This window comes from Calliopsis andreniformis, chromosome 2, assembly GCF_051401765.1.
Source record: "Calliopsis andreniformis isolate RMS-2024a chromosome 2, iyCalAndr_principal, whole genome shotgun sequence".
NCBI lineage: Eukaryota > Metazoa > Arthropoda > Insecta > Hymenoptera > Andrenidae > Calliopsis > Calliopsis andreniformis.
Window position 1 is genome coordinate 11,649,206 of NC_135063.1, and position 27,622 is coordinate 11,676,827.

Consider the following 27,622-nt stretch of genomic DNA (forward strand, 5'->3'; position numbering starts at 1 on the left):
AGAGAACAGGCGCGCTCTGGCGTCGAAGCCGCAGACGATAGCACGCGCCATTTTGTTTAGTGTCCTCTGGACGCGTCGTGCGTCGGGGTGTTACGGGGTTGTTTTCATGACCGTCAACAGAGAGATATTCGCGGCTCTCTGAGCTCGCCTACGACCCGACCACGTACGTACAGTTGTGTCACGTGCGGGACAGTGCGATACGCAGTGCATTTGTTTGCATGATTATCGTGAGGTGCAACACGAGGATTTGTTTGAGAGAGTCGACAGCTCTCGTGGCTCTCGCAGTGTCAGATTCTTGGCGAGGTCCAAGGACTTCGCGAATGCATGGCGCCAGTCAGAATTTCATGGATATCTCGTAGGGAATCGTCGTCGTCGTCGCTGTCGCCGTCGACCGAAATTTTTTCTACAGGTAAGAGAGAACAGAGGGGTAGACGCGTGCGAGCTTAATCGATACAGCGTTTCTCTTTCTCTTCCTCTTCCTCGTTTCCCAAACACGAGACGCCCGCATCCCGCCTCGTCCCAAAGTTTTTCGACTTTTCGCCAGCGTATTCGACGCTGCTTCCTCGCGTTACGATGGCTTTTTTCATGCCAAATGTCATGCGGAGCACTGACCACGGCTGTGTCTCGCTTGTGCAAGCCGCTCGAGGAAAGTGAAAGCCCCGTTCCCGATCGTTCTGCATTGAGTACGGATCTCGTTGCGTCCGCCACAGAGGCCACACATTTCGTACTGCTCTCTTCCAGCGTTACACGGATCGAAGCGTCACTGGAGCCGAACTGTCGGTGCAAAGCACTGCGCTTCGATTACCTCTACCGCTGACACGCTTCATTCTCTGTCAATGAGAGAGCAGTTGTACTCTCGGAGAGAATTGTTTGAGAATAGACTCTGGGAGGTATTGGAGTCGAAACAGGAATACCAAAGCTACAATGTTTCCACGATAGAGTGAGAGATATGCTTCTAAGATTAATTTGCTCCCTCGCTCCCTCGCTCCCTTTGAGATGGAGTGGAAGTACAGATAAGCAAAACTTATTTATTCTAAATAATTCTAATGTATAATGAACGAAGTAATACTGAATTAGTTTTGTCCTGGTATCGCACTAGATTCAGTAATAATTTGAAAACCAGTAGAACCTGGAAATAGAGCACTGGTGATAGGCGTAAATAACTTGTATTTTAAAGGTGGAATCATGAGAAAAAATAAAGAGGAAAGTTGTATTATAAAATAGTACCTAATATGCTATACTTCTTTTTTTAGTAATTTATGCATTTTTAGTAACTGGTCGTTCATCAAGTTTTTGTATTTACTTTTTTACGCTATGGTACATTACGTATCCTTGAATATGTTCATTATATTCAATCTCATTTCGCTCGAACTTAAAAACTTGGTAGTGCACGAATCTAAAGTTGATTTTTTGTTTTGAAGCATTATTGAAACGGCGCGCGTTCAGAAGTCAAGTGGTAATAGTGTCGATCATTGATACTGCGGACAGCATTGCGATCACTGAATTTATCGAGTGATTTCAACGCTAGGATGTGCAGTAAAACAGTGAACATCATGTTCAGTGAAATATTTAATGCACATAAATTTCAGTCTCACCGAAATATGTAGTATTGCATAATTAGAGTGATGTAAACACAAGTGGATCAAAAAACATGAATAACATTAATCCATTCGTTATCTTTTCAATTTTTTTGCATTAAATTACAGTAATTTATTTCTGTTTTTCTGTCTTTAAACAAACTAGTATTATAATTTATGATTGAAGGAAAAGAAAATTCAGTTTGACCATTTCGCATTTCTGTTTTCGCTGATCCTGCATTGCATTTTCGTGTCTGCCAGCGCTTCGAACGACAATGAAAATGAATTTTCTTCCGCCTCACCCTCGTTGCATCCCTCCCGAGGGGTCGCGTTCGTTTGACCAGAGCGGGGGTGTGCGCGCAAACATGAGGGCGCATGCAATAGCATAAGCTATATATTTCTTTTTAATGACAAAAGATTTTCCAATAGTTTCTCTATTCAGACTACAGTTTCATTCGCTTCGAACTCCTTCAAGGATACAGTATTTCGTGGCCTGAATATTGGGGTCTATTTTTAGCCCATAAAATCTTGCGATGGTTCTTCCAAACGCCACGGAGTCACGCAGAGGCACTTATACACGATGCACATCAAAAGGGTTGAAGATGGTGCAACATAGTTCATTAGCTTTATTAAATTTGTCACTCTGTGTTAGTCGCCTGTTTCTAATCATTAATTGTTAATGAGTTATACATGAAGTGGGGATTGCAGAAAACAAAATATGTTAGGAATCTATATATTTCCTTGGTCGATGTTGCGAACTGAGGGGTGGTCAGCAAAGCGACAAAATCAGTAGAGACAATGAACACCCCCTCATTACGATTCGTTCTTCCCCAACGTTACTCATGGGAATAAGTCCACCTAAGAAATGAGGGGCGCAACATGGTTACTCTGTCGGAACATCGATCTGTTAACCCTGGCGAAATTTTAAGCACCCCTATCGTTGCGTTCACCGAAAATAATTTATTAATATATTTCACAGTAAATAAAGAGACATGTTTTCGATGTGATAAATGTTAAACTTTTTTAGAAATTTGACAAAAATAAGACATCTCAGTTAACATGCATTAAAGTAGAAGCAAGCCACTAGAATCCACTATGCGTCTTCTAATCGGAAGTGAGCAGCCACTGCCATGAAATTCAGTAAGCCTCAAGGGGTGGTAGCAACACAGTAGAGCTTACCTAGGCCTCGGCACAGGTGCTTGGGATTAATCCAAGACACGCCTACGAGTGACTCATTCTACAAAACTCCGTATTCTTTTTTTCTTTTCTTCTGGCGGGAAAGGGTGCCACATTTAAACCGGTACCAGCAGTTGTTACATATCTGGTTAGATTCCTAATTAACTTGCTCACTCCACATTTCCATTGAACAACTCATCTGCAAAAAAAATTCATGATCTAACATTCAGAGGTCAAGAAAAAATACCCTGCAAATTGCAGTACTCGGTAATGCCGAAATTTAAGCTATTAAATTATAGATCAAGGCTTACATTATTCAATCTTGGCATGTGATCGATTGTTCCCTAATCTCAGGGTTCGTTTAATTGCTGCATAAAAATGCGAATAAATGCGGTCTCGGCTGACCTAAGGAATCGACGCAAAAAATAAAATCACGCTTAAGTTTGGTATGTGACGGCCACATACCACGCCTCTTACTAGATCGGCATTCCATTGAACCCAACCTCCCCATGTTATGCCAAAGGTGATTTCTTATTCGTCTCTTCTCTTCTCTTTTTCGTCCGTTGCTTCACTCCTGGTACCGCGGCAACGGGTGAACATATTACTCCATGTCTCACACGTGCGCGCGACGAGATAAAAGGAAGCACATCCCTGTTTGTTAGATAAGAAAAGAAAAGAATTCAAGTTTGCTTGAACAGTTATGGTTTGTTTAACGAGCGTGTAAATTTTGGTTTAGAATTGGAAACGAAGAGATAGAGGAGAATGCGTACCCCCGCCGAGACCGAGACATTATCTCAGCCTGAGATGTATAAATTTGAATCTCAGGAAACGGAAGCATCGTTGAGTGTCAACCAAGTGGTCCTGTCACCTTCTCATCCGGAAACACACATATTTACTAATAGGTAAGAATCATTTATTAAAAATGCTAGAATATAATTTTTTATCCTCTGGAAAAAGATACAAATTGATAGAATTCAATTGTTTCTCTCAAATTTTGAGAATTGCTCATAACAAGATCTTTAGAACTACATAGCGATAAAAATGAAGTACCTAGAACAGTACGTGCTTCAGTGCGCGTGTACTCATTTAAGATTCAAACTCAATTTCCTCGAGAACGACATGTGACATAAGTAAACTTTATTCTGTATTCTCGACTCATTTTCCTGTGTAAAATCAACACCTCTCTACTTGCACCACCGCTTCCACATCTCCCTGTATATCACAAAAAAGTTCTCATCGCCACAAAAATACAAATCCAAAACATCGTACTTGTCTAAAAAGAGATCGCGCGCTACAGTCGCGCATGCGCGTATCTAGTAAACCTTAACTCACGTACTCCATGAATTACTGTTTTCAAACTCGAATAAAAACGAAAAATAAAAACAACCTTGGCCCCTGCCAAACCTTGAACCACAATCATTCACGTTCAGTCTGTGAATAAAACCAAGGAGGTTAGGTTTCAAAAACTGAGCACGATCTTTTGCATTAAATATCTCGCGATGCGTCGCGAACGATACATCACGTGCAATCGTCACGTATATGATATCGGTGGCAAACGGTAAACGTGGCCCTCTACCGACGAACTTGTCAGTTCGTGATATGTTTCGCGCTCGTGTGGATCGCGCGTAGTTCTCTCGTGCTTATCTTTCCGCCTCGGTCGTTCGCGTTTCGATCGGCGGTTTGATTTTTGTGACACTTGTATTACTGGTGCACGGGACAGAGGTGCTATATCCATATGGTACGCCTGGTACGATGGTCTTTGCCCGATTTTTCCTGCGGAAGACGCAGAACGATGCGGTCGTTCCAAACAACGTCGGCACGAAGAGGTGAGCTCGAAGGCCAAGTCGTTGGAATGCGCTTCCGATAACGGCACCATCGTTGACGAGCTCTGCATCTCGCCCCCGCGCGTCCCAGCACACATTCGCAATGAACCGTATCCGCGATCTCCCAAATTTATCAGATACCATGCGTCGTACGCGCGATCTGCACACCTGGGCCACTTCTGTTCTCTGTCTTCTTTTTTCCAATACCCAGCTTCGGTGTTTTGAGCACTCGGAGTAGTTCTGATTGCAGGGAAAATATTGCTATTAAATTATGTACGAAAGGACGCAAAATACATAGTGGAATACGCGGTAGTACCAGTAGATATTTACGCTAACGCTTCTCGTGTTCGTAGTATCGGTTTACTGGGAACATCGCCTCTTGCTTGATTTGCGTCCATGATTTACGAACACTGGTTATACGTGTGACAGTTGTACAAACGATGTAGAAAAATCGTGTTGGATAATTGAGAACGATTTTTGTATTTTGAGTAGGGGGTTTAGTAGTATTGCATCATTTTGTAAGGAGTAGGGTTTAAGGTTTATGCGCGGAGTATTGGATTTTTATAGCGTTATGGGAATCATATTGCGGTTATGTAGTGGGCATATGTAACTTGTTAAACAATGGTAGGAAAACAGTAGTTTTTATGGGATTTTTTTCGAGATATTTTTGTAGATCATGCTTGATAGGAAATTATTATAGATGGACTTTCGTTTTTGTGTTTCTTGAGCAGAATCGCTCAAAGTTCCTTGACTGCAAGTATAATAATGTGATTGTATTAGCTGACTATTTACACCGCGATAAAAGTGGTCTCTGAATCAAAATAATGATTCGTTTCTCGTTAATTTTATAATTTTCCAGCATATTTTACAATCAAAATGTTTAGTCCCCGAATTTTGAAATTTTCTGGTGGCATACAAATCGAAACTACACGCGACTATCGGTCTGTTGTAAAACTGAAATGAATATTTCATCATGTTCTGTATTTAAAAAGAAATGTTAATTCAAAAGAATTCATCATGCTGTTTTTACGTACAGAATCGTATATCGATTGAAAAATTGTAGAAATTATTTACGCCACTTGAGTAACATTGATGTGCGCATCCGTCTTTGTGATTGTGCAGCTTTAAATGGATAAAAAGCCCTTGAAGTATTCACTTTCACTGCAACGTATATCAGTTGAATCGATAGCTGATAATCGGTTCAAATATCAAGCTTTTTGAACACGTTTATGCAATTATGCCTCAAGTGTACTTTTACCACTATTTTCGCAATAGTAAAATGCAGGTGTTGCATATGTTTAGAAAACAAATTTTTATATTTACGATTTGAAAAAATCAATTGGACTGTAGGCAAACTATATTGTGTTGTAGATATATCTTGATTATAATTTTGCATAGTTAGTATGAAATATATCTCGGCGAAAGATCAGTTAATAAATGGTTTATAAGACTCACTTGGATCAATAATGAACATTATATGCACATACAGTTATGTGTTACACATACATATACAGAATACGTAATTCTCAAGGTGTCTAGCAAGATGCAATAGAGGGAAAGTATGTTCCTCATTGAATGCACAAATACAAACAGACAACAAACTTACCTACATCAAGTACAATGCACTTTCCTTGTCATTGACACAAACAAAAAGCAATCGCGTGCGACCTTGAAGACTTCGTTCAAGGTCGTGTTAGGGAAAAACCAAAAAATCATCTCTCACATTTTATAAATATTTATTTTAATTTACAAATAAACACACGACTATTTAAAAAACATTCATTCGCTCTTAATTTGTTATATGCCATTATCATTACTGATTGACGGCATAAAGTGATAAAAGAAGTGGATAAAATATTCACATATGTTTAGGTAATTAGTCTACTTCCAAATTTTACAATAATTGTAATGTTGTTCTCTAAATAAGTATTGCATATGAAGAAATGTTACTTTACTAACAAAAACCTTAAAATTATTTGTCATAGCATGTTATGTATTCAAGAAGAATTAGGCCAACTGAGTGGAATCGCTGGAGGCCCTATCATCACTGACCCACGTGATGCTCAACTACCCAATAACAATCATTCCAATTCTGAAAGTAATAGTAATTCCAGTGAAACTGCCACAAAATGCACTCCAGGTTCAGGGACACTGGATGCACAAAGATCAAGTTGGGTAGAGGGTATATTAGGATGCATGCGTCCAGTTTGGACTATGCTTTCAAAGGCAGCTGTAAATGAGAAGATTAAGGGACATCAAAGTAAATAGACATCTCTTAGAAGTTTAATACTTTTTGCTTAAACATTGTTAGAGACTTATGCAAAATCGTTTCAGCGGACGACTGGGAAATACCGTTTGAATCAATTAGTGAACTTCAGTGGCTAGGATCTGGAGCTCAGGGAGCAGTATTTAGTGGAAAGTTAAATAAAGAAGTTGTGGCTGTAAAAAAAGTACGAGAACCACGTGAGACTGACATACGGCATTTACGAAAGCTTAATCATCCGAACATTGTTCAATTTAAGTATGTTTTGTTTCAATGAAATATATAAAAAAAAGTATATCACATGATAATTTAACGCATTTTTCAATGTTTTCAGGGGGGTTTGTACACAAGCACCATGTTACTGTATAATAATGGAATTTTGTCCATATGGACCATTGTACGATCTTCTTAGAGCTGGAGAACCAGTTCCACCTCCCAGATTAGTATCATGGTCGAAACAGATTGCAGCTGGAATGGCCTATCTTCATGCACATAAAATAATACACAGGGATCTTAAAAGTCCGAAGTACGGTATTTACGATATAGCATGATTCAGTTGACATTATTTTTAGACTTGTTCAATGAAAACTATTCGAGTTCAACTATATTTTAATGGCATTATCTATTGTTTCAGTGTGTTAATAGGGCAAGGAGAAGTTGTAAAAATTAGCGATTTCGGAACTAGCAGAGAATGGAATGAAATAAGCACAAAAATGAGTTTCGCTGGAACTGTTGCTTGGATGGCTCCAGAGATAATTAGAAATGAGCCCTGTTCTGAGAAAGTAGATATATGGTCGTATGGTGTCGTATTATGGGAATTATTGAGCGGAGAAATACCTTATAAAGATGTGGATTCTTCGGCGATTATTTGGGGCGTTGGAAATAATTCTCTTCATTTACCAATTCCTACAAGCTGTCCGGAAGGATACAGGTTGCTTGTAAAACAGTGTTGGGCTGCTAAACCACGTAATAGACCTTCCTTTAAGCATATTGAAATTCATCTTGGCATTGCAGCAGTAGAGGTATTGTGCACAAAACCTGATGAATATTTTAAGACACAGGTGAGTAATAAAGTCTAGAAAGAAAGTGTTAATTCCTTCAAAATTGTAATAATTATGATAATTACAGCAATCTTGGAAAAAAGAAATCAGAGATCACATGAAACAAATGCAAACTAATAGTTGTAGTAGTCCGAGATTTGAAGCAGACCTAATTCGACGACGTGAAGATGAATTAAGACATGCTCAGGATATTCGGGAACATTACGAACGCAAACTTGAACGTACAAATAATTTGTACTTAGAATTAAGTGCTGTGTTATTGCAATTGGAACAGCGTGAACGAGATGTAATAAAGTAAGCGTTTAAACTGATGTACAAAATAAACTCATAGTTTAAGTAATTAACCTTCGTCGTACGATGTGTCGGGGTCCTAATAAAATTAAGGCGTAGTTGTTCTCGTGTAGGTGCTCGAACCATCAGTATTGCGAAGGTTAATATAGTGCCTAAATTAATCGCCTAATTTATTTTTTAGACGGGAACAACAAAATGGATATAAACAGTGTAAAAAGCGCCTTGTCCATCCTCTTTTAAAAGCTCAGGAAAGATTTCATCGTCGACGTAATCCTACAACACAATTTTCAACATCATCTACGCCAACAACTCCACCGTCCCCTACAGATTGTCCTCAAAGCCCTGTCAAAGCAACAATGTACACACAATTAAATGAATCCAATCAGCCAGAAACAGTTTTAGCTCCTAGTAATAGTTTTAAACAACGTAAATACAGACATCGTAGAGTAGGGTCTGGATGTGGCGTGAGTTCTAGCCCAAGATCAAGTCCTCTTCGTGAAAGAAAAGTATGCATTTTTGTAAAAAAGAAAACATATTTTTTGTGTAAAGAGATAAATATTAATGTTTAATATGTTTTTCTTTTTTCAGAGTGCGGAAGTAGGGATTCGTTTTGTTGATAATCAGACACAAACAGATATAATGGACATCAGTGAAACGGATTTCAGTCCTGTTGGAAATACGACAGTTTTGTCAACAGAAAAGCTTTCTGTAAATAGCATTAATAAACAGTCGTTAAGTAAACAAGAATGTTTAAATGGGAACTCAATATTGTCTGAAGCTCATTACAGAATGCAATCTAGTCCTTGTTCGAGTCCTGAACCATCGAACGAAAATCATGCAAATGGAAATGAACGCTTAAGGGACTGTAGCGACGATGATAATCTTGAAACACTCGGTCGAAAAGTTAGTGAAATTATCAATGCAAATCGTCTTATCTCTCCCATAGATAATGGAAATTGTGATGATAGGTGAGACATATTTATTAAGGTTAAAATTTTATAGGAATAAACGTAATTGTTTCAACTAGTCAAATATTAATAAATAATTTCAGAGGTAAAGACGAATCTATAAAATTGTCGGGACATTTCTGTGGAATAATCGTTAACGGTACTAATGTGCAACAAGAACAATCTGAGATTAAAACTCGGCATTGTTCGGAAGCTGTGGATACTTTGCGTGATCATGAAGATGATGCCTGCGAAGAAAGCTGGTCAGATGAAGAAGGCGAAGATCCAAGCTACACGTATAATTATTCTCTTAGAAGAAGAAGGTATACGTTTTTAAAAAGTATACAAGAAACATTAAATCATTTCATAGCGTAAAATAATGCCTGTTTCTAACTTGGGTCGCGTACTTACAGTATTGCAAGAAGACCAATTGGTCCTGGATGTAGGTTAAGAAGATTTAAACACGCAACAGTACGAATAGAAGGAGTATTAGCTTCTGATGAGGAGAACACTTCTGAATATTCGCATCCTCCGTCCAGTCAGTCCTCCACATTAGAAAGTAATCCTGATATGCAAAGAGTACTTCGTAATATTCATTATTCTCATAAGGTAAGTGAAAGTATTTTTTGGTATTTATAAACGTATAACATATAATGCAATATGACTCTGTCTTCGTATAGAGAAAAGAAATAGAAGATGTTTCTGACACATCGAGTCAATCAGAAACAGATGAAGTCAGTGAGATTACAGTTGCATCGCAGCCAGTAGGTGCAAACTTGAAAATAGAAAGTAGCGTCTAGATTAACGCGATTTTGATATCTCATTTATGAGTGATATATTATAAGTACCTAATAGCCAGTGCATTTCTGTAAGTGTATGTTCTCGTTCTGCCCTGTGTTAAATATTGTAGATATTTACCTACTTAAGATATATGTTAGATATGTATGTATATTAATTTCATGTATCATTTATCCGTGAAATATTTCATCAATATTCTAAGAATTTTGACATTTACTAGACACAAGTAAGATACTTCTGTCGTATTCAGAAACTAAATGCAATACTGGTTATTTTCCAAAAATATTTGTCAATCAAGTTCGGTAGAATAACTGATTTAATGGAAATGGATACTTGAAATGAACACTATTTTTTCAAACAAAGAGAAATACAGTCTAGATTAACAAAACTTGATAGAGATGGAGATTCAGAAAAACATGTATAATGACATGTTACTGACATAGTATTATGTGTAAATACATTCATTTCATGCTGTCACTCAAAACAGAATAACTCATTGCTTCATAGAGTATTCATTCCATTCTTTCATATTTTTTTATAGTTCCTTTTAGTACGTGCAACTAGGTATAAATTAATCATTGTCATACAATAACAAAATGTTTCACGTTATTAACAAAAATTCATTTTGAATTAGTCATTCCTGTAATGAATGCAAAATCAATAAATGATGATTGCATTCGTTGGTATGTATATATAGTATCTACCATAGCGTAGAGTCCAATTAGAGAAAATAATAAACTTGTATGACTGTATGGTAGTTTACAAGAAAGTATTGTATATTGATACAATGAATTCGTAAAAAGATAAATACTAAAAACCCATTTAGATAATAAGCAATGGAATGACAATGTTTGAATAAATTTTACAAAATAAGTGCCTGGGGCAATTTGCATAAAGTACACCAAACAATGACTATTAAAGTATTTAAAAAAAGAAAGTTATAAAATTATAAAGCAAAGTGTAACGTGCAATATAAAACAGTTGAAAATAAAATTATGTCGGTATAAAATTTTTTGAGTTCAAAGAATGTTCAACTGTTGAGATAAAATGAAATTGTAAAACGATATGAAGTATTATTTTAAGCCTACTTGTACTAGAAACAAAATAATGGAATATTTTTGATGCACTCAAAATTACATTTTTACTGTCAGTCTTACTAGTGATATATGTAAAATATTGCATGTGTAATAGATTGTATTTCATTTCTCAATTAACGAATGAAGAAATCTAATTTAATGACTATGTTTACAATAAAATTAGTATAAGTTGTATCATAAATATAGCAAATACAGTGCAGGTTGTCTGGGTTTCAAACTGAAACTCAACAATAGTATTGGGATTGTACTTGAAAGTCATACTCATTTTTTTCAAATTAATTAACACTAAGTATTGCAGTTACATATGCATAACTACACAATGCTATTAACTCAATTGTCCAAAGTACTGTTCTGTATCCATCTATTGTACCTGCTTTGAAACTCAAATTGCCTTAATGACAATTACTATATATTGTAAATATAGACAATACAGTACATAAGCTTAAGAAAATAGTAGATAAGATATAGTATAACATTTTGATGTGCTCATTTGGACGAAGTGATGAATAAGGTATACAGAGATGTACTTTCTAATAATCATACACATTGTATTGATTATATTTATGCGAGTAGTTGCATAAATTGTTCCTTATTATACAGTGGCAGCTAAACTGACTAGTTCTATTATTCTTTAATAATAGAAGCGGTACACAAAATTTGTGTTATAAACAATAAAGTTGATTTACAATAACCAATTTATTTAGTTTCATTATAGACCTTATTCACATTATATCATAAACTGATATTATGTTTTAAGTTTGCTGAAATGGAATAAAATTTTTTTATATGAAATAAGATATTTGTATTTACTAGTGTTTAGGAACAAAAGTACATTATTCGATGTTTCTATTCAATAATAAGAAACATATTCCACTGCAGAGAGCTGATAGTATAATTTGACTTTACATAAAAGATATGTTAACTTATTAAAATACATACAATAAATACTTGCACAGCCTCTTTCTAATAACGTAAAAGTAATGAAACAATATGTGTATCATCGTATGAAAGCGAATTACAAGACAATATCATGTGTAATAGGATATTTGAATCATTTCTACGTTAAAAAAATTCGTAATAAGCGGTCAAGGGTCGGACATAATTTTTGTAAGTATTGAATTGAAAGCACACATACACATGATAAAATCTTTATCTTATACAATTTTATTTACATTTATCAGTTTCATATTTTTTTACTGTAACCGTGTATAGATCATGATCTTTTTTATATACTATTGATTTCTAAATGTTTTATGACTTTTGCTTTAGTTACAAATTTATAACAAGCTGAAATACATGATATATGTACAGTTTAAGGAAAAATTTTAAACGATAACGTCAATTTCTTTGACTGTCTTTTTCTGGTATGGGGTGTAAAGTGAAATAAGTTTACCTATTTTTTCCGACATGTACACTCGATAGTCTTGAAAATGCATTAAAAAAAACTTAATATTTTTAGTACAGTTAGTTTTATATTATAACAAATATGGTAATTACAGGGTTTATGACGCTAAAAATAATCAAAAATGAAGACTATTGTTTTCTTATGTTTGTAATGGAAAGTAAAAGTCTAAAAAATAACATATCATCCAATTCTTAATTAAAACCATTTAAAATAAATTTGGTAGAAGCATCTTTTTGTCCAATTAACAACTTTAAACATTTTCTGTGTTTATTAAATGACTTACTGATGGCAAAATAAAAAAGTATGCTTATTATAATTATTTATAAGTTTACCAATAAAATGAGTTCTGAAGAAATTCGGCTGTAGATTTGTACAATGATGAAGCACTTTGCCTTAGTCCAGTAAACAAAGATACAACTCCCTCTTTTTCTTCTTCTTCTTCTTCATCTTCTTCAGGTAAATAGTCTGGCATATCATCTGCCTCTATATCAGTGTGATCATTGTCTCCTGTATTAACCTGTAAAATATAAAATATATATTAAATAAATATGTTACATACATGGATACATACAAAGATGCATATTAAATATACACATGTATGAACATATATCTACCAATTTGACCAGATATTCTTGATTGAATTTATTTCTTGCCACTAGTCTTGCTTCCATGTTTTTTGTATTATTCTGAATAGCTTCAGCAATTTGTTTTGCTGTGACAAAACTTAAAGTACGCATTGTAACACGCTGATGTTCTACGTCAACTACAAGAGAAACTAATCCATCGATTCTTATTAATATTGACTGTAACGCCGCACGGGTTTCCTATTTCATATATCATCACTATGAGATGCTAAATATACAATATTAAAACACACAATAAGTTAACTATATTTACCGGCAATAAACCTTGGACATGTAACACAATAACATGAGTCTTTAACTTCTTGGGTTCAATGACTCTTCTACATCTACTACGCAAATTGTATATTGGAGGTTTCATTCGTTCTATGTCATCTTTTATACATTGTGCTCGCTTAACTATCTTTGGTTCCTCTGCATTATACTTATTTATAATTGCATCCAAAGCTTCACGTACTCCAAAAGTAGAGGTTATGTGTACGTAATTCTCTACATTTTTAACAAATAGTTCTAAAATATCTAAACCTAAATTAATAATCTCAAAATCGGGCACTTCTAAAACGTATGCCACATATGACAACACTGTTTTGTCCTAGAATTATAAAGTTATGGATAACAGAAATATATGAATAATTCTAGAAAAAAATATCTTACCTTTAAAATCGTGTCATGATTTACAACATCGTAAGCCAATTTTTTATACGTTTCAAGAGTAGTTTTTAATTCTTGCGGATCTATAGAATCGTCTGCATCCATTATCTAAAATCGTAATGTTGACATTAACTAGATCTCACACGAGCACGAACGAAACAAGAAAAAGTATGTTGTTTCGCGTTATACTGCGATTTGTTCTCGCTGGCATTAGTAGCTATTAAAAAATACATTAAACCACACTAATACCTCTTTCAAAACCAATTAGTAACTGTGACATACATTTCATTAATGTTTATAAAAATTTACTATGCTGATACTGTGACAGATTTCAAAGCAAAGAATGAATTTCGAATTGTTTGTTTGATCAAGTTCCAGGGGACTATAGTTAAGCCATAATTTATGTATTAAATTAAAACTGATTTCATGCAACTTTACATGCAATCTTTCAAGAAAAAGTTATTGTGCAATTACAGTGTAACACATACACTTTTAATCAAAATTCCACAGATCTGTTTATTTAAAGAAATGAATATGCAGATAAAACTCAAACCACATTTACAGCATCGAATACATCGCTAATGTATAAAAGGGTACACATGTTATGTATACGAGTATAAGCGAATGTTTTTTAAAAAGCAAAAAATTAGTAGAAAAACATATAGAACTGACATATCCATAAATTTGTGTACAATGTTCGTGTACATACGTGTATATTCATGTGCATATACGTACAGCGCGTATATGCATTAAATACGTATAATACACATGCGTGACATGAATAGGTGTACCAATATTACCCTACGTAATAATAACAGTAACAGTCATGCTAATGCCAGCTGCTGCCAAATTGTTTCGATGACGCGCATATGTGTAGTACACCAGCGAAACTGGTGTTTGGATGATGTACTAGAATAAGATGGCCGACATTCGCCCTATCAGCTACCAACAGCATAACACCCGTATTATTTCTCTAATGAACATCATTCTTATTTCACGCAACCAAGAGCGATAGATTTTCGTTTTAGTGTCAACCCAGGCATTTCTAGAGAGGCGTCAATGTAGTAAACGGGCTCCGACGGTTATTGAAGCCGATAGGGAAAGTTAAATTAAAGGACACGTAAAGTGGGAACATACATCTGACGTATTTTCACACTTGTGCAGGTGATTGTTCGCAAAGTGTGCTGGTGTGTAAAGTGCGCATCGATTATTGAAACAATGGAATACGTGCTGATAAAAGATATACGACCGGGCCAGAAAAACATTAATGTGGTGTTTATTGTTCTGGAAGTTGGCCATCCCACTATAACCAAAGAAAACCGCGAAGTTCGAACGTTCAAAGTGGCAGACAGTACGGCTTGCATGAACGTTTCAATTTGGGACGAGCCTGGTCAACTCCTGGTACCTGGTGATATTGTAAGATTAACAAAAGGTTACGCGTCCGTCTGGAGGCAATGTTTGACACTGTATTCAGGGAAGAATGGGGACATACAGAAAATTGGAGAATTCTGCATGGTCATAAATGAGCAGCTGAACATGAGCGAACCAAATCCTGCTTTGGCACAGCAGATGATTAATCAAAGTGGATCTGGTCCACCTGGTAGCAATGTTAATAATAGCATTACGAATAATGGAAATGCAAATAACATTGCTGGCCAACCTGGAAGACAACCATTGGTACGTGTCTCAAATTATTTATGTATTTAGCAGAACAATGTTTACTTGTTTTTGTGTTTGTATTGTGAATAATGTAACTAATTCAGCAATGCTTCTGTTACAGACAATTCAAAGTAATTCGACTACACCTGCCAGTGGTACTTCTGGTAGTTCTACGACAACAAAAACTGGGAATGGTAGTAATGGTAGCAATGGTGGGAACAGTGGTAACACTTCAGGACTTCCAGGGGGATCCGCGAGATATTCTGGTGATGCGACGACAAAAACAACAGTAGCAACAAAAACTAATTCCCGCGGTCGCGGGGGATATCGAAACGGTGGGCGCAGCGATCGCAGATAACACACAAATAAGAAACGGCTGATTATATACGTGTAATAAGAATATGAAACTGATCACATTCAGAACAACTGTAATATACTGTTTTTCTAACAATTCTGTATATGTGTATTAATGAATTACTGTATACGATAGAGTCCTATTAAAGTATAACATGAATTGAAGACAATAGAATTGTCAGCAATAGATTAGAAATGTTAGCAATTTGATGGACAAGTAATTTACATTCTTTTATACAAGTACCTTTGTTTTATCTTTTCTATAGGCTTTATATTTAATATTTTGTATGAGTCTGCAAAGAGATTTGTCTTCAAATCATGATATGAGTATTAAAATTTCTCATTTATTCTAGTAAACTAATGTAATATGTATTATAAAATATGTAATCTGCATTTAATTAGTAAATAATTTTATTTGGTAGTTTTTTAAAATATATTTTATGAATAAAAGAGAGAGAATTATATGTAAGCATAATTTACACTGAGTAGATAAAAATGAACTTAGTTTTAATCATTTCTTTTTATACAAATATTACAAGTGTCTTTCATATTTGATCTTTTGTGCTCAGTGTAAATTTTGCTTTGGAGTAAAGGTACATAATCATTAATTCTATTTGTATTTTGTCAAATTATTGAAAAAGTTAAAATTATGTGAAACATTAGACATCTGTTTTCTTCTTTCCTGTCAAATATTTTATATATAGATAATTTAATGTTTGAATCACTATTAATTTCGTAATATTTATTAACTCACATTTTTATAACAAAGGACTTTCTGCAAGTAGACTAAAAAATAAACAATTTTCGTGACGCTCCTATTTATTCAATAACTTCAGAAGTTAATACTTTTATACAATTTTTTCATTATTATATAGAAAATAGAAATAATATTATTCAAAATAAAATCAATTTTATATTAAACATATGCGATCAAGTGATTGCATTTTGTTGTACTTTATTTCTCAAATTTATTTTTTTTTTAAATGGATATACCTTAAAAATCCACAGACGACGTTTTCATTAGATTATATTCAATTTACGAACAATTTTTTTATAACGTTGGATTTTAACCTCGTACGAAAATTAATGAAAGAAAATCGAATTGACTGTCTGCGATAATCTCCCCCGCACACGTAGAGTTTAGGTTATGTTTATACATGGCTTCTCACTTCCACCGTATGTGTCAACATCGAGGTAAGTGATAATAATACTGTAATTATATCTTTCCTTTGAAGGTTTATCTATGTGTTTACAATGTCAATATGTTACAAATTTTCAGAATGATTATAACAATTATGTCTTTATTACTGTATGGACAATTCTACTTTTGAATATGCGATTCAATAGCAGATGTGAAACATCAAACGCAATAATTTATTAGCAAGTTTTATATACTTTAAGAACTATAAAACGGTATGTTTGATATATTAATATATATACATTGATGGTATCATATTGTATTGTACATATAATATTTTATGTATTAATATTTTTAATGTTAGTCGTGTAAAATTAAGTAGAATGCATATTGAACAAAGAAATATGTTTTTTAACTTAACAACAGCTTGTTATTTTATCCACGTGTCACGATGAATAAATTCTTTTTCGTGAATTATAAAAAATTTTAAATTTCATTACTATTTTTTAATAAACAATGTGTAAAGTGTACAATACTTCATAATATAAATTTATTTATAGATTGTTTTTCATTAAATTATGACAAGATCGCATATAAAATATCAAATTGCTAAAGATGCAGATGACACATCAGACTATTTTCTTCAACCTGTGCAGGAATTTCCAAGCACATTTAAGAAAGAAACATCACCTTGGAAGAAAGTCTTCCAAACAATCATATTGATTCTTACTTACTTTGTTTTATCTGTAGGTTTAACATTTTATGTACAATGGCTGTATAATACATACGTAAGTCAATAATTTTCATTTAATAAATTGCTGTACTATTAGTCAATAACATTTTAAACTTCATATATTGACATATAATTTTGTATTATTATTTTTAGGGTTTTCACTTTCCTCTGCTTGTGGTAATATGTCATTCATTAATAAAGTTCTTCTTATCTGCCATAATAAGGTGCATCAGAACATGTTACAAGCGACAGCAACAACTGAAGCTTCCTTGGCTAAGCATAATACGGATGGTTATGCCAGTAGGCATAGCCAGTGGTCTAGATGTTGGTTTATCAAACTGGGCACTTTCATTAACTACAATATCATTGTAAGTATATATTACTTTAAATTCCAAATAAGGTACATGTCAATAAATTATGTTTTTATTTAGGTATACTATGACAAAATCAACAAGTATCATTTTTATTCTTGGTTTTGCCCTGATCTTGAAGTTGGAAAGAAAGGTAACAATAGTTACATATTTTATATTTCTTAAATAATTGAACAACATGTATTAATTTATTTAAAAAAATTTTGTTACAGTCCTGGTCATTAATAGGCATTGTAGTGATGATATCAGGAGGTTTATTTATGTTCACTTATAAATCAACACAGTTTGTTGTTTTTGGATTTGTAATTTGCCTCTTAGCATCATTTTCAAGTGGTATTCGGTGGACTATGACACAACTTATCATGCAAAAATCTAAAGTGGGAATGAGAAGTCCAATTGATATGATGTATTACATGCAATTATGGATGTTATTACCTATTATTCCAGTGATGACATGGTTTGAAGGTAAAATTGTTCTAACATATGCAATACATTATGTTTGTACACTTATGATCTTGTGGTGATCATTTTTTAGGATATCACATATATGTTAGTATTACAAACACTGATTGGAATGATGTTCATTCTGTTGCATTGACTACAAGTGCTGTGCTTGGTAGTGCTATCATAGCTTTCCATATGGAAGTTATGGAATTTTTAGTCGTTACGTATACATCTAGTCTTACTCTTTCAATTACTGGCATAATTAAGGTAAATGATGAATTGTGTTTATATCATTCTATGAAAGAAGTCTTCCACTAATCCACATTTTTATAGGAAATATGTATTTTAATTTTGGCCGTTGAATGGAAAGGTGATCAAATGAGTGGCCTTAACTTCATAGGATTGTTAATGTGCCTTGGCGGGATTACAGTTCATACAGTTCAAAAGATAATATCAAATAGAAATAAAAAAACTGAAAATCTGGAACTACAATTAAATTCATCTCCGATTAATAACTTAAAAAATGAAGAGGGAATTGATACAAGTTTTCCCTTGTTAACACAGAAATCAACATCTTTGACAAATCTTTTAAATGCAGACTTTAGTTCAGATGAAGATGGTGCAGTTAAAGATGGTGAGAATTCTAGTGAGATATTGTCTACCATTGTGCAACGTAGAGAATAGTAAAATGTAGACTCGCGTCATCTGCATGCAATGAGACAGAGAATTTATTTATCATGAAAACCATTCCGTATCCATCTTGCATTTTGTACATATTTGTACAAATGAAATTAATGATAAATATCAAAGGCTTTCTTTTTTAATATATAATTTATATTTACGAATCGAAATCCAATCAGTAATAAACAATATTGTTTCAAAACTTATTAGAACTAATAAGTGAATAGACAATGCGTAAAAACGGAAGCATACAGTTGTTTAATGTTAAACAGAATTTAGAAGGACATTCCTTTTGTAAATAGTACTCATCAGTTATATTTAGTCACTGTTGTGTTAGTAGCCTGTGGCCTAAAAAATGCATAATTATTTCTTACCGAATTAATAGTATTTTTTATTTTATTTATAACATTTTTTACGTTTGAATACTAAGATTTCAATAAGCGCACATAATAATGAAAAATTGAATAGATACAGTGTGTAAAATGTGCATCTGTAAGTTGTTGTTACTAATTATGATTCAGAAGTTCATGTAATTGATTATAATTCTATCACTTAAAATTTATGGTGAGAATATAAATTTAATGTTCAATCTTATTCTTCTATAAAATTAAATATAAATGTACGTAAAAAAAATTTTACACTAATTAATAGTGATTTTATTACATTTGTAAAACATTTTTTTCCAGTTTTCTGTTTTCTCAATATCTGTGTAAAATACTTATGCTTAATAAATTCTCAGGAAGTTACGTTACTATGTCACTCTCGTTCAACTTTACAGTATATGGGCTGATTCATGTAATAATATTATTAATGTTACTTTGCCAAAAAATTTATTTAATTCATATGTTCTCATATTGAGGATGTTATAATTCTGTACTTTTATAATTTCAAACTATGCATAATAAATTTTATATACTTATGTGTGATATTACTTTACTATTTACTGCTTAATTAACAAATGTTATTGATTTCGCTTACTTTAAGAAATATTTGATAAGATCGTATTTCTAGAATTCTATGACCTTTGTTTTAACACTTTATAGTAACACGCATGCTACACTTGTAAACATAGTATATGAAAATGAAGTGCTATAAAATGTGTACATAAATATTATATTGAGAAATAAACATAAACGATAATGATCATTTGTATTGAAAAATTATAAATGTAATTAAAGACGTATTAAATCACTCTATTATTCAAATATGCTCTTAATTGATTTACATTAAAATAAAGAGGCAAACTTATTTTTATATACAATTGTATATTACTATGAGAAGAATAAATATTATATATATATGTAACAAAATTTCGATAATTATCTTGACATAGATTAATAAATAATTATTACCTAATAATTTAATAAATATATCTGCAGACTCGTTACTTAGCTTGTTTGATTTGATTAGTCTTTTTAGATTTGGCTTCGATTCGGTCTTCCAGTTTATGAATTAAATCATCTAACTCATCCTGTATGGAAAATAAAAATTGTATTAAATTTGAGACATGTGTTAAATAGTTTTCTGTTTTATGTAACTTGAAGTATAATGTGCTCATAATAATATTTACCTCGTTGTATGTATACATCAAAGTACAATGTTTTAAAATTTGTTTCTTTCTATTAAGTAATTGTAATGCATGTAATAAACAATAAACACTGTCGTCTTGTGAATTATTAACTAATGAAACAAAGAGATTAGCTCTACAGATTTCACATTCAAAATCGCCATCATCTTCTTTTACTTTTTTCCCTTTTTTTCGTTTCCCACTATCTGGCAAAGGTAATCTTTCTGTATTCGTGAGACCCACTGATTCTAATTGTTTTCGGTAAGTAATTTCCTTTTCACGAATTTTAATCACACTCGGTAATATCTAAAAAACAATTATTTGTACTTCAAAATACGGAAACACAACATATCATTAAAATCGATGCTTACCTGTTTCAGTACATCTATATGAGATCTAGAGTCATTGATAATATTAAATAACAACCTTTCGAATGAAAAAATTGATGGTTCACAACTATCTTGTATATCCTAAAATAATTGTTTCAGATTATTATTTATTGAAGTTATTACAGAATCTTTATAGCATAAAAGAAACATTTTTTACTCACTTTAAATACTTGTTCGGCAGTTTCTAGCCAAGATGGTTGTGCAAAGTAAACGCTTTCAGATACTACATAACCAGTACATATGCTCGATGTAAATGCTTTTGGAAATACAATTATAAATTGACCTGGTTCTTGTACAGTCTGACATAATGATACTCCATTACTAACTAACAATTCCGGAGGAACCATTGCTGTATCTGATGGCAGCCATATAGTCTTATTTTTACAGTACCGCGGTACCATTTTCGAAAGGGCTTCTCTAAACTTATTATTGTGCTCGTCTGGTATACCATACCAAATCTTTTTAGCACCTGTGTGTAAGTATTCTATCCATGGGAGACCATGAGGATCGCGGTACCAACAACATGCACTAAATAACATGCCTACATGAAGAGTTGGTACTGTCACTCCTACAAATAAAATTAGGAGTAAGTATGTTTTATCGCTTAACCAGAAAAATGTAAAGAATATTCTTCGTACCCATTATGGGACCTAAAGCCCTTAATACTGATCCAGCGTTATTAGTAAGTACTTTGAGGTTCCACGGATGTCGCGCAAATGGACTATTTTTAGCAACAGAAAATCCAAAGCCACGACCACTGGAATCAATGCTCGCAGCATGCACACATACGTGCCGCTTTTTCTCTGCTACATGTTTCCAAAATGCGTGTTCAACTTCATCGGCAGAAGCACCATCGGTTTCATTCCCAGATCGCTGATTTTCACCGAACCACATACGTTGTGTGTTCCGTGCAATGCGATAAAAAGCGTTTAATGGCATGTTTCTACCCTGTAAAATGATGTAGCGTATAGAAATTGAATAGAAATTAAATATACGTATATAACTATAATCTGAAACTCGTACTTTAACGATACATTCTTCAATTTCATCGGAGCTGTCGTCGTCTTCATCTTCTTCATTATCGTTCACTGGCGCATTTTGCCTTTGCAGAGCTCTACTTTCTCTTCTCATCCATTCAGATTCAACTTCGTCAAACAATTTACCTCGTTCCTCTAAGTATAACATTTTATTAATGAATAAATTGAACAGAAAAATAGTATATCTTCTTTACATTTATGTACAAATACCTGGAGATAACGTATCATATGGTAACAAGTATTTACAATAAATGTCGTCTAATTTCGTTACTCGATCTTGAGCAGATTTTGGTATTTTCATACCATCAGCTACCTTCTGCCACTTCTTCTTTTCAATAACTTCTTTCAATCCACCTAAACTCTGAACTGTTTGATACAAATGAGGTAAATCAACTTCCATACCACCAATCTGTAAAAAGTATGTAAGTGATTAGTCTCGTAAAGAAAAGAAAGAAAACGATTACAAACAAGAGATTTTACCCAAGGTGGATGAGTTAATGTTATACTTTGTGTGGCTAAGTATTTCTTTATAGCCATCATTTCTTTTACATTAGGACCCCATCTATGAAGCATGCGATGCACATATTGATTATATGCAGTAAATCGCATATCATCTGATACTTTACATTCCGGCTAAACAAGGAAACGAAATGTATTTATATAATCTTATTAAATATAACTACGTTCATTGAAGTAAAATAGTTTCAATAAATTTTACTTTAAAATTAGGCGGTGGTACAACTCGACATATTCCAAACTTCTCTGCAATTGGTCTTATTTTATCTATATATTCCAGAGGATCTTGGAAATCTTTTTCGCTTGGATGAAATGTTGGAGCCTCCACCAGACGTGCCTCACTATTTTCGTCTTTCGCACTTGGAAACGTAACATTATTTGTTGGAGAACAAATTTCAGAAGCTTTTTGTTTAGACTTCATTTGACATCTGAAATTATAAATATATGTGAAAATGTAACTAATGCATAGGTAAATGTTCTAATTTAAAGTATGGAGATACATCCATACCTTTTGCCATTTTTATTAGAATCAATGGAAGTTTTTCTTTCTCTAGAAATTTTCGGAGATTTTGTTATTTTCTCTGTTCCTACAGTTCCAATACTTTGTTTGCTCACTGGTTGTACTGTGTTCTCATTTTTACATGGAGAACGCGGGGGAACCTCAGAGTTAGACGTAGTCATGACTGAAGTTGTGCTTGTGCTTGTAGATGGTACTGGATTGTCTGCTGTAGAAGTTGGTGGAGTGCGAGTTGTGGGTTGTACTGTCCCCACGGGAGGACAGCGTGCAATTGATGACGGAGGTTTGGTAACTAATTTTGCTCTTAAGAGAACTTTCTGATTAAGTCCATTTGGCCCTTCTGTACCAAATTTAACAGCTAGACCTTGAATTAATTGTTGCCCCTGAACTAAGTTTGGTCCATTCCTTGTAACAGCTTGGAAAGGTATGTAAAATAGTTGACCATCGTTCTCATCGTCATTATCGGTATTACTTTCCGTTTGGGTAGATATTTCTGTACTTTTATGCTGATTTATGTCTACTGCATTCGTTTGTTCTTGTTCCTGTGGGTTGTCATCAAGATTCACCTGTACAGCTATCGAAGCACTACAGTTTACATTACTCCAACTTGTTGTTAACTTGTCTAATGGTAAAACTTGTATATTCGCCAAAGTTGCAAAGTTTTTGGGTAATTCGAATTTGTTAATATTCAGCATTGAATTCGAAACATTTTTCGATTCCGCTACTTTAGTTTCAGTTTTTGAAGTGGTATTATTAGGGGTTTCTTTAGGTTCTAACATTTCACAATCATCTTTGGTCATTTTTTCTATGTTTTTATTCGTATCAGTTTCAGATAAAGTAACAGTCGCATTCGATTTGTTAGCTTCACGAACTCTTCGTCTGAAAGGAGTATTGACAGGGACTTCTGTATCACTTTCAAATGCATAAACGCTACTTTCATTTTCTGGAGAAAATGCATTTGCATTTGGAGTTACTGTTTTACGTTCTTTAACTTTCGGTAAAAATGGTTTTCTCGGTTGAAATATCGTCTTTTTTTCTGCTGGTAACTTCTTTTCAGTGGATCCATCCACTGAATTTTGATCAGATTTTGCTGTATCACTACTTTCTTCAGGACTCGGATCTTTATTTGGTTTTACATTTCGTCCTTTGGTAATCTCCTTTATGTCTGTATTATTTTTAGTCAAAATAGATTCATTTTGTAGTTTTAAATCCGGAGATGGTATATCCGCTACTGCAATGGGTACATATTTACTTTGTATCGCCATACGATCTTTAAGACTTATTTTTTCTGTTAATTTAGAAAGTGTTACATTAACTGGTCTTACTAAATGTTGAATTTTTGTTGAGATAGATAAATGCGAGACATCAGCCTTTTTTTCACAGATATCATATTTAAACGTAGATACATTTTCCATTTCTATTTTACTCTCCTCTTTAGCAAGAGAACTTTCGTTCAACCACTTCTCAATTTGTTCAGTTGACATGTTTACCTTTTCTTTCCTTACATGCAGTGTTGATAAAGGCATATCCATAACATTTGTTGAAGAAATTTCAATTTTATGATGGCATTCCTTTTTAGTAGTTGTTATTAATGTTGTTTGAGATTCTGTTTCATCGGGCAATTCTGATTTTACACTCTGAATCTTTTCAGGCTTGATACATTCTGTATTTTGCACACTTGTTACAGATTGAGAAACTTTATCTGGCAAAGATTCATCCTTATTTTCCTGTTCAATGGGAGGATCAGAATTTTGCGTATTTTCTATCTCAGTTATCTCTAATTTTTCTGTTGTTTTTTCTGTAACAAGAAGATTAGCATTAACGTGCGTCTGACATGAATTTAGTACTTTAGATATCGCTTTCTTTGTAAACCCCCGAAAAGATTCCTCGTCATCGGACACCTTCGAAAGATCCATTTTCGCAGAATGTTCGTCTGGAGGTCGTTCAGTTTTTTCTACAGTACTGTGATTGTCACTATTTTCGACAGTGGCAGTCTCTTCAGTTTCTTCGTGAACATCTTTCTTTCTTTTTAATTTATTAAGCAACATACCTAAGGTTTCTTCATCAGAATCTGTGTTTTCACCTACAGCATTTTTCACGTCCTTTTGTTTTGAATCGCTATTTTTATCTGGTACTGATTTGTTCAGAGTTTGTTCTCGTTTGCGTTTCATTACAAATTTTTCTTTGTTAAATTTTACATTATTTTGAATTTGAGATTTTGATTTAATATTTACAGTATTTTGAATTTCCATTCGTGTGACTACATTTTTAGAAGATGATCTAAGAAATCTATTTGTAGGTTTATTCAATTTTCCTAAACTTCGTCTAGTAACAGGCCTTGTATTATTGGTTCCATTAGAACTCACTGACTCCTCGTCGCTATCTATTTCACAATATTTTTGAACTCTTATTAACCTTTTGCTTTTGAAAGTAATTTTATTTGTTTTAGTTTTGTCCAATCGTTTGTTAGATGTACTCTGAATAGAGACTATTTTACCTTCTTTATTTCTGGTAATTGTTTTTGTGGTAGACTGTTTTACTTTGGTTTTAATATCATTCTCTGTTTGGGCTATTTTACGCGCGTTTGGTAATTCCGGGAAGCTTTCCATCGAAATATTGTCGTCATTTTCTAAGTCAGGACTTACAAGCTTCCTTCCAAGTATTTCCATATACACAGCAGCTGCCTCTTTAGTTTTCCTAGTCGGCCTTCTAGAAAGATTTTTGGGAGAGATTGTACCACTATGAGAACGAGTGACTCTCCTTAATTCAGATTTGCTTCTTGTACATATATTCTTCTGAACAGTTTTCTGTATTGTACGTTTTATTTGTGGCACAGATTTTCCAGAAGGTTCCTCTTCCTCTTCTTCTTCTTCTTCCTCTTCAGATGCAGATTCTGAATTTGATGTTTCACTTTTCTGTTTCACACTAACTTTTTTCTTTGGTTTAGGTGGTACAGGTTTAGCTTTTGAAGAACCCTTTTTTGTTTTATCTGTTGCAAGTGCACTACTTCGTAAACCAAGCCTCTTGGTTTCAATTCTTGGAAGAAATTTCCTTGGTGCTAATTTATTTCCAGACTTTAAAATTGTTCGTTCTGTACAAGATCTTGTCCTCATAACACATGATGTCTTGAATTTATTTTTAATTCTTTGTTTGGCAAGACGTTGTTCTTGATATTTCTTCTTTAGTGCTTGAACAGTGGATGTTGTAGTTTTAAATTTGCTAATATTCCTTTGTATTGAATTTGGCATCTTCTTTTTATCAGTAACAGTAGGCTTCATTTTAGTAATGGTCTTCTGATTAGAATCACCTTTTTGATTTTCAGTAGATGTACTACTAGAGGATGCAACTTTATCAGTTGATGTACGAGTTTTGGAATCTGGCTTCTCCTTCTTATTTCCAACATTGAAGAAATTTAAGCTTGGAGGTAAAATTGATGTCCCTAAATAAAAGTTTCAATTAATAATTAATGTATAATTTTTTCATTCGCAAATAAAAGTATTCTGTTTGAAAAATTAATAAATGAAAAAACCTCTGAAACATAAAAATGTCAGGAAATCCTCTGTATTGGGTCTTTTATGTGTTATTAACTCTGTTATGACTGCTGGTTTAGTTTTTTCTTTATCTTTAATTGGAGTATGTGAAGGATTAAATACATTTGTTGCACCTTGTGCAAATTTCCTTTGTGCATGCACTTTGGTCCTACAATAAATATATATGCTTGTATTAATAATAATAATAATCAAATTTATTTAGAATTAAACGAAATATTTAAAAAATGTGGTCTCTACTAATTTAAAACAAAAATTAATGAATTTAGTGTGCCCAGTTTGAGATACTCTCAATTTTTACACATTAAATAATATAAATTCTAAATTAAATTTAATTACCTTTTGGGAGATTCTGAAAGGGGTTCCATAAGATCCACCAAATCTCCTTCCTTTCTTTTCCTTTTATCATTTCGACTTAGCACCATTTTCTAACTTGATTAAGAAACACTTCTGTTAATTCGTAACAGAAAAAATCCGATGTAGATCTGTTTACCAATATTTAATTAGATAAGATAAAATTTTTACCTTATTACTCTCTTCATCTTTGCAAAAGAATTAGAAATAAGGATTTCTAAAGAATACCGAAAGGCACTGGATTATAGAAAACAGGACCTGTGCTTCATCATAAATAAACGAATATTTAATATTACGAAAAAGATTTGAGAAGAAACCCTTTCGTAATCTAAACGTTCGTATTCCTTTACGATTATTCGAAGTCGCAAAGTAGTTCTAATCAAAAGCAAATAAATGAAAGCCTACGATATAAACCACTGCCGAACATCTGTTCTTCCTTCTCACTGGACGAACGATTGTTTATTATGTCAAGTGAGATTAAATACCATGCTCTGATCTATGGTTTAGATATACATAGATATGCACTATAAAACGATATTGATTTCTCAAGTCTTGTCCACATTGCATACGCGTTGCATAGGACC

At 33.4% G+C, this 27,622-nt stretch overlaps 5 protein-coding genes and 1 long non-coding RNA gene across 8 annotated transcripts; 3 read left to right on the plus strand and 3 right to left on the minus strand.

The window, feature by feature from the left end:
- The first annotated feature begins 100 nt into the window (after positions 1 to 100).
- Wnd (Mitogen-activated protein kinase kinase kinase 13 wallenda) lies at positions 101 to 11,728 on the plus strand. The gene is made up of 12 exons (XM_076387618.1): positions 101 to 409; positions 3,490 to 3,655; positions 6,562 to 6,836; positions 6,911 to 7,097; positions 7,174 to 7,365; positions 7,474 to 7,900; positions 7,968 to 8,194; positions 8,373 to 8,697; positions 8,780 to 9,159; positions 9,243 to 9,461; positions 9,552 to 9,747; positions 9,819 to 11,728. The coding sequence occupies exons 2-12, from the start codon at positions 3,516 to 3,518 to the stop codon at positions 9,936 to 9,938; spliced, it is 2,688 nt and encodes an 895-aa protein (XP_076243733.1). The 5' UTR covers positions 101 to 409; positions 3,490 to 3,515; the 3' UTR covers positions 9,939 to 11,728.
- On the minus strand, positions 1,739 to 3,247 carry LOC143188213 (uncharacterized). Its single transcript, XR_013003503.1, has 3 exons — positions 3,065 to 3,247; positions 2,757 to 2,952; positions 1,739 to 2,147 (listed from the first exon to the last, which is right to left on the minus strand). It is a non-coding gene; the product is annotated as an uncharacterized LOC143188213 (long non-coding RNA).
- LOC143184980 (uncharacterized) lies at positions 9,588 to 14,579 on the minus strand. Of its 2 annotated transcripts, XM_076387627.1 has the most exons (6): positions 14,440 to 14,579; positions 13,734 to 13,838; positions 13,336 to 13,671; positions 13,053 to 13,262; positions 12,771 to 12,955; positions 9,588 to 9,703 (listed from the first exon to the last, which is right to left on the minus strand). In XM_076387627.1, the coding sequence occupies exons 1-6, from the start codon at positions 14,455 to 14,457 to the stop codon at positions 9,691 to 9,693; spliced, it is 867 nt and encodes a 288-aa protein (XP_076243742.1). In that variant the 5' UTR covers positions 14,458 to 14,579; the 3' UTR covers positions 9,588 to 9,690. The 2 variants fall into 2 exon arrangements, with proteins under 2 accessions (XP_076243742.1, XP_076243751.1); XM_076387636.1 differs by lacking the exon at positions 9,588 to 9,703 and having other exon boundaries at positions 11,876 to 12,955.
- Positions 14,580 to 14,597: 18 nt separating this feature from the next.
- LOC143184989 (SOSS complex subunit B homolog) lies at positions 14,598 to 16,149 on the plus strand. Its single transcript, XM_076387650.1, has 2 exons — positions 14,598 to 15,407; positions 15,511 to 16,149. Exons 1-2 carry the CDS (start codon positions 14,949 to 14,951, stop codon positions 15,745 to 15,747), a joined length of 696 nt encoding a protein of 231 aa, XP_076243765.1. The 5' UTR covers positions 14,598 to 14,948; the 3' UTR covers positions 15,748 to 16,149.
- Positions 16,150 to 16,959: 810 nt separating this feature from the next.
- Positions 16,960 to 19,144, plus strand: LOC143187442 (solute carrier family 35 member C2-like). Its single transcript, XM_076391665.1, has 7 exons — positions 16,960 to 17,156; positions 17,442 to 17,669; positions 17,768 to 17,982; positions 18,046 to 18,118; positions 18,198 to 18,450; positions 18,521 to 18,696; positions 18,763 to 19,144. Exons 2-7 carry the CDS (start codon positions 17,460 to 17,462, stop codon positions 19,111 to 19,113), a joined length of 1,278 nt encoding a protein of 425 aa, XP_076247780.1. The 5' UTR covers positions 16,960 to 17,156; positions 17,442 to 17,459; the 3' UTR covers positions 19,114 to 19,144.
- A 253-nt stretch (positions 19,145 to 19,397) lies between these two features.
- Jarid2 (Jumonji, AT rich interactive domain 2) lies at positions 19,398 to 27,454 on the minus strand. Of its 2 annotated transcripts, none has more exons than XM_076391657.1 (13): positions 27,210 to 27,454; positions 27,024 to 27,112; positions 26,666 to 26,835; positions 23,128 to 26,575; positions 22,822 to 23,047; positions 22,584 to 22,736; positions 22,314 to 22,512; positions 22,090 to 22,238; positions 21,705 to 22,014; positions 21,228 to 21,634; positions 21,049 to 21,147; positions 20,681 to 20,983; positions 19,398 to 20,581 (listed from the first exon to the last, which is right to left on the minus strand). In XM_076391657.1, the coding sequence occupies exons 2-13, from the start codon at positions 27,107 to 27,109 to the stop codon at positions 20,495 to 20,497; spliced, it is 5,637 nt and encodes a 1,878-aa protein (XP_076247772.1). In that variant the 5' UTR covers positions 27,110 to 27,112; positions 27,210 to 27,454; the 3' UTR covers positions 19,398 to 20,494. The 2 variants fall into 2 exon arrangements, with proteins under 2 accessions (XP_076247772.1, XP_076247769.1); XM_076391654.1 differs by having other exon boundaries at positions 27,024 to 27,116.
- Positions 27,455 to 27,622: the final 168 nt, after the last annotated feature.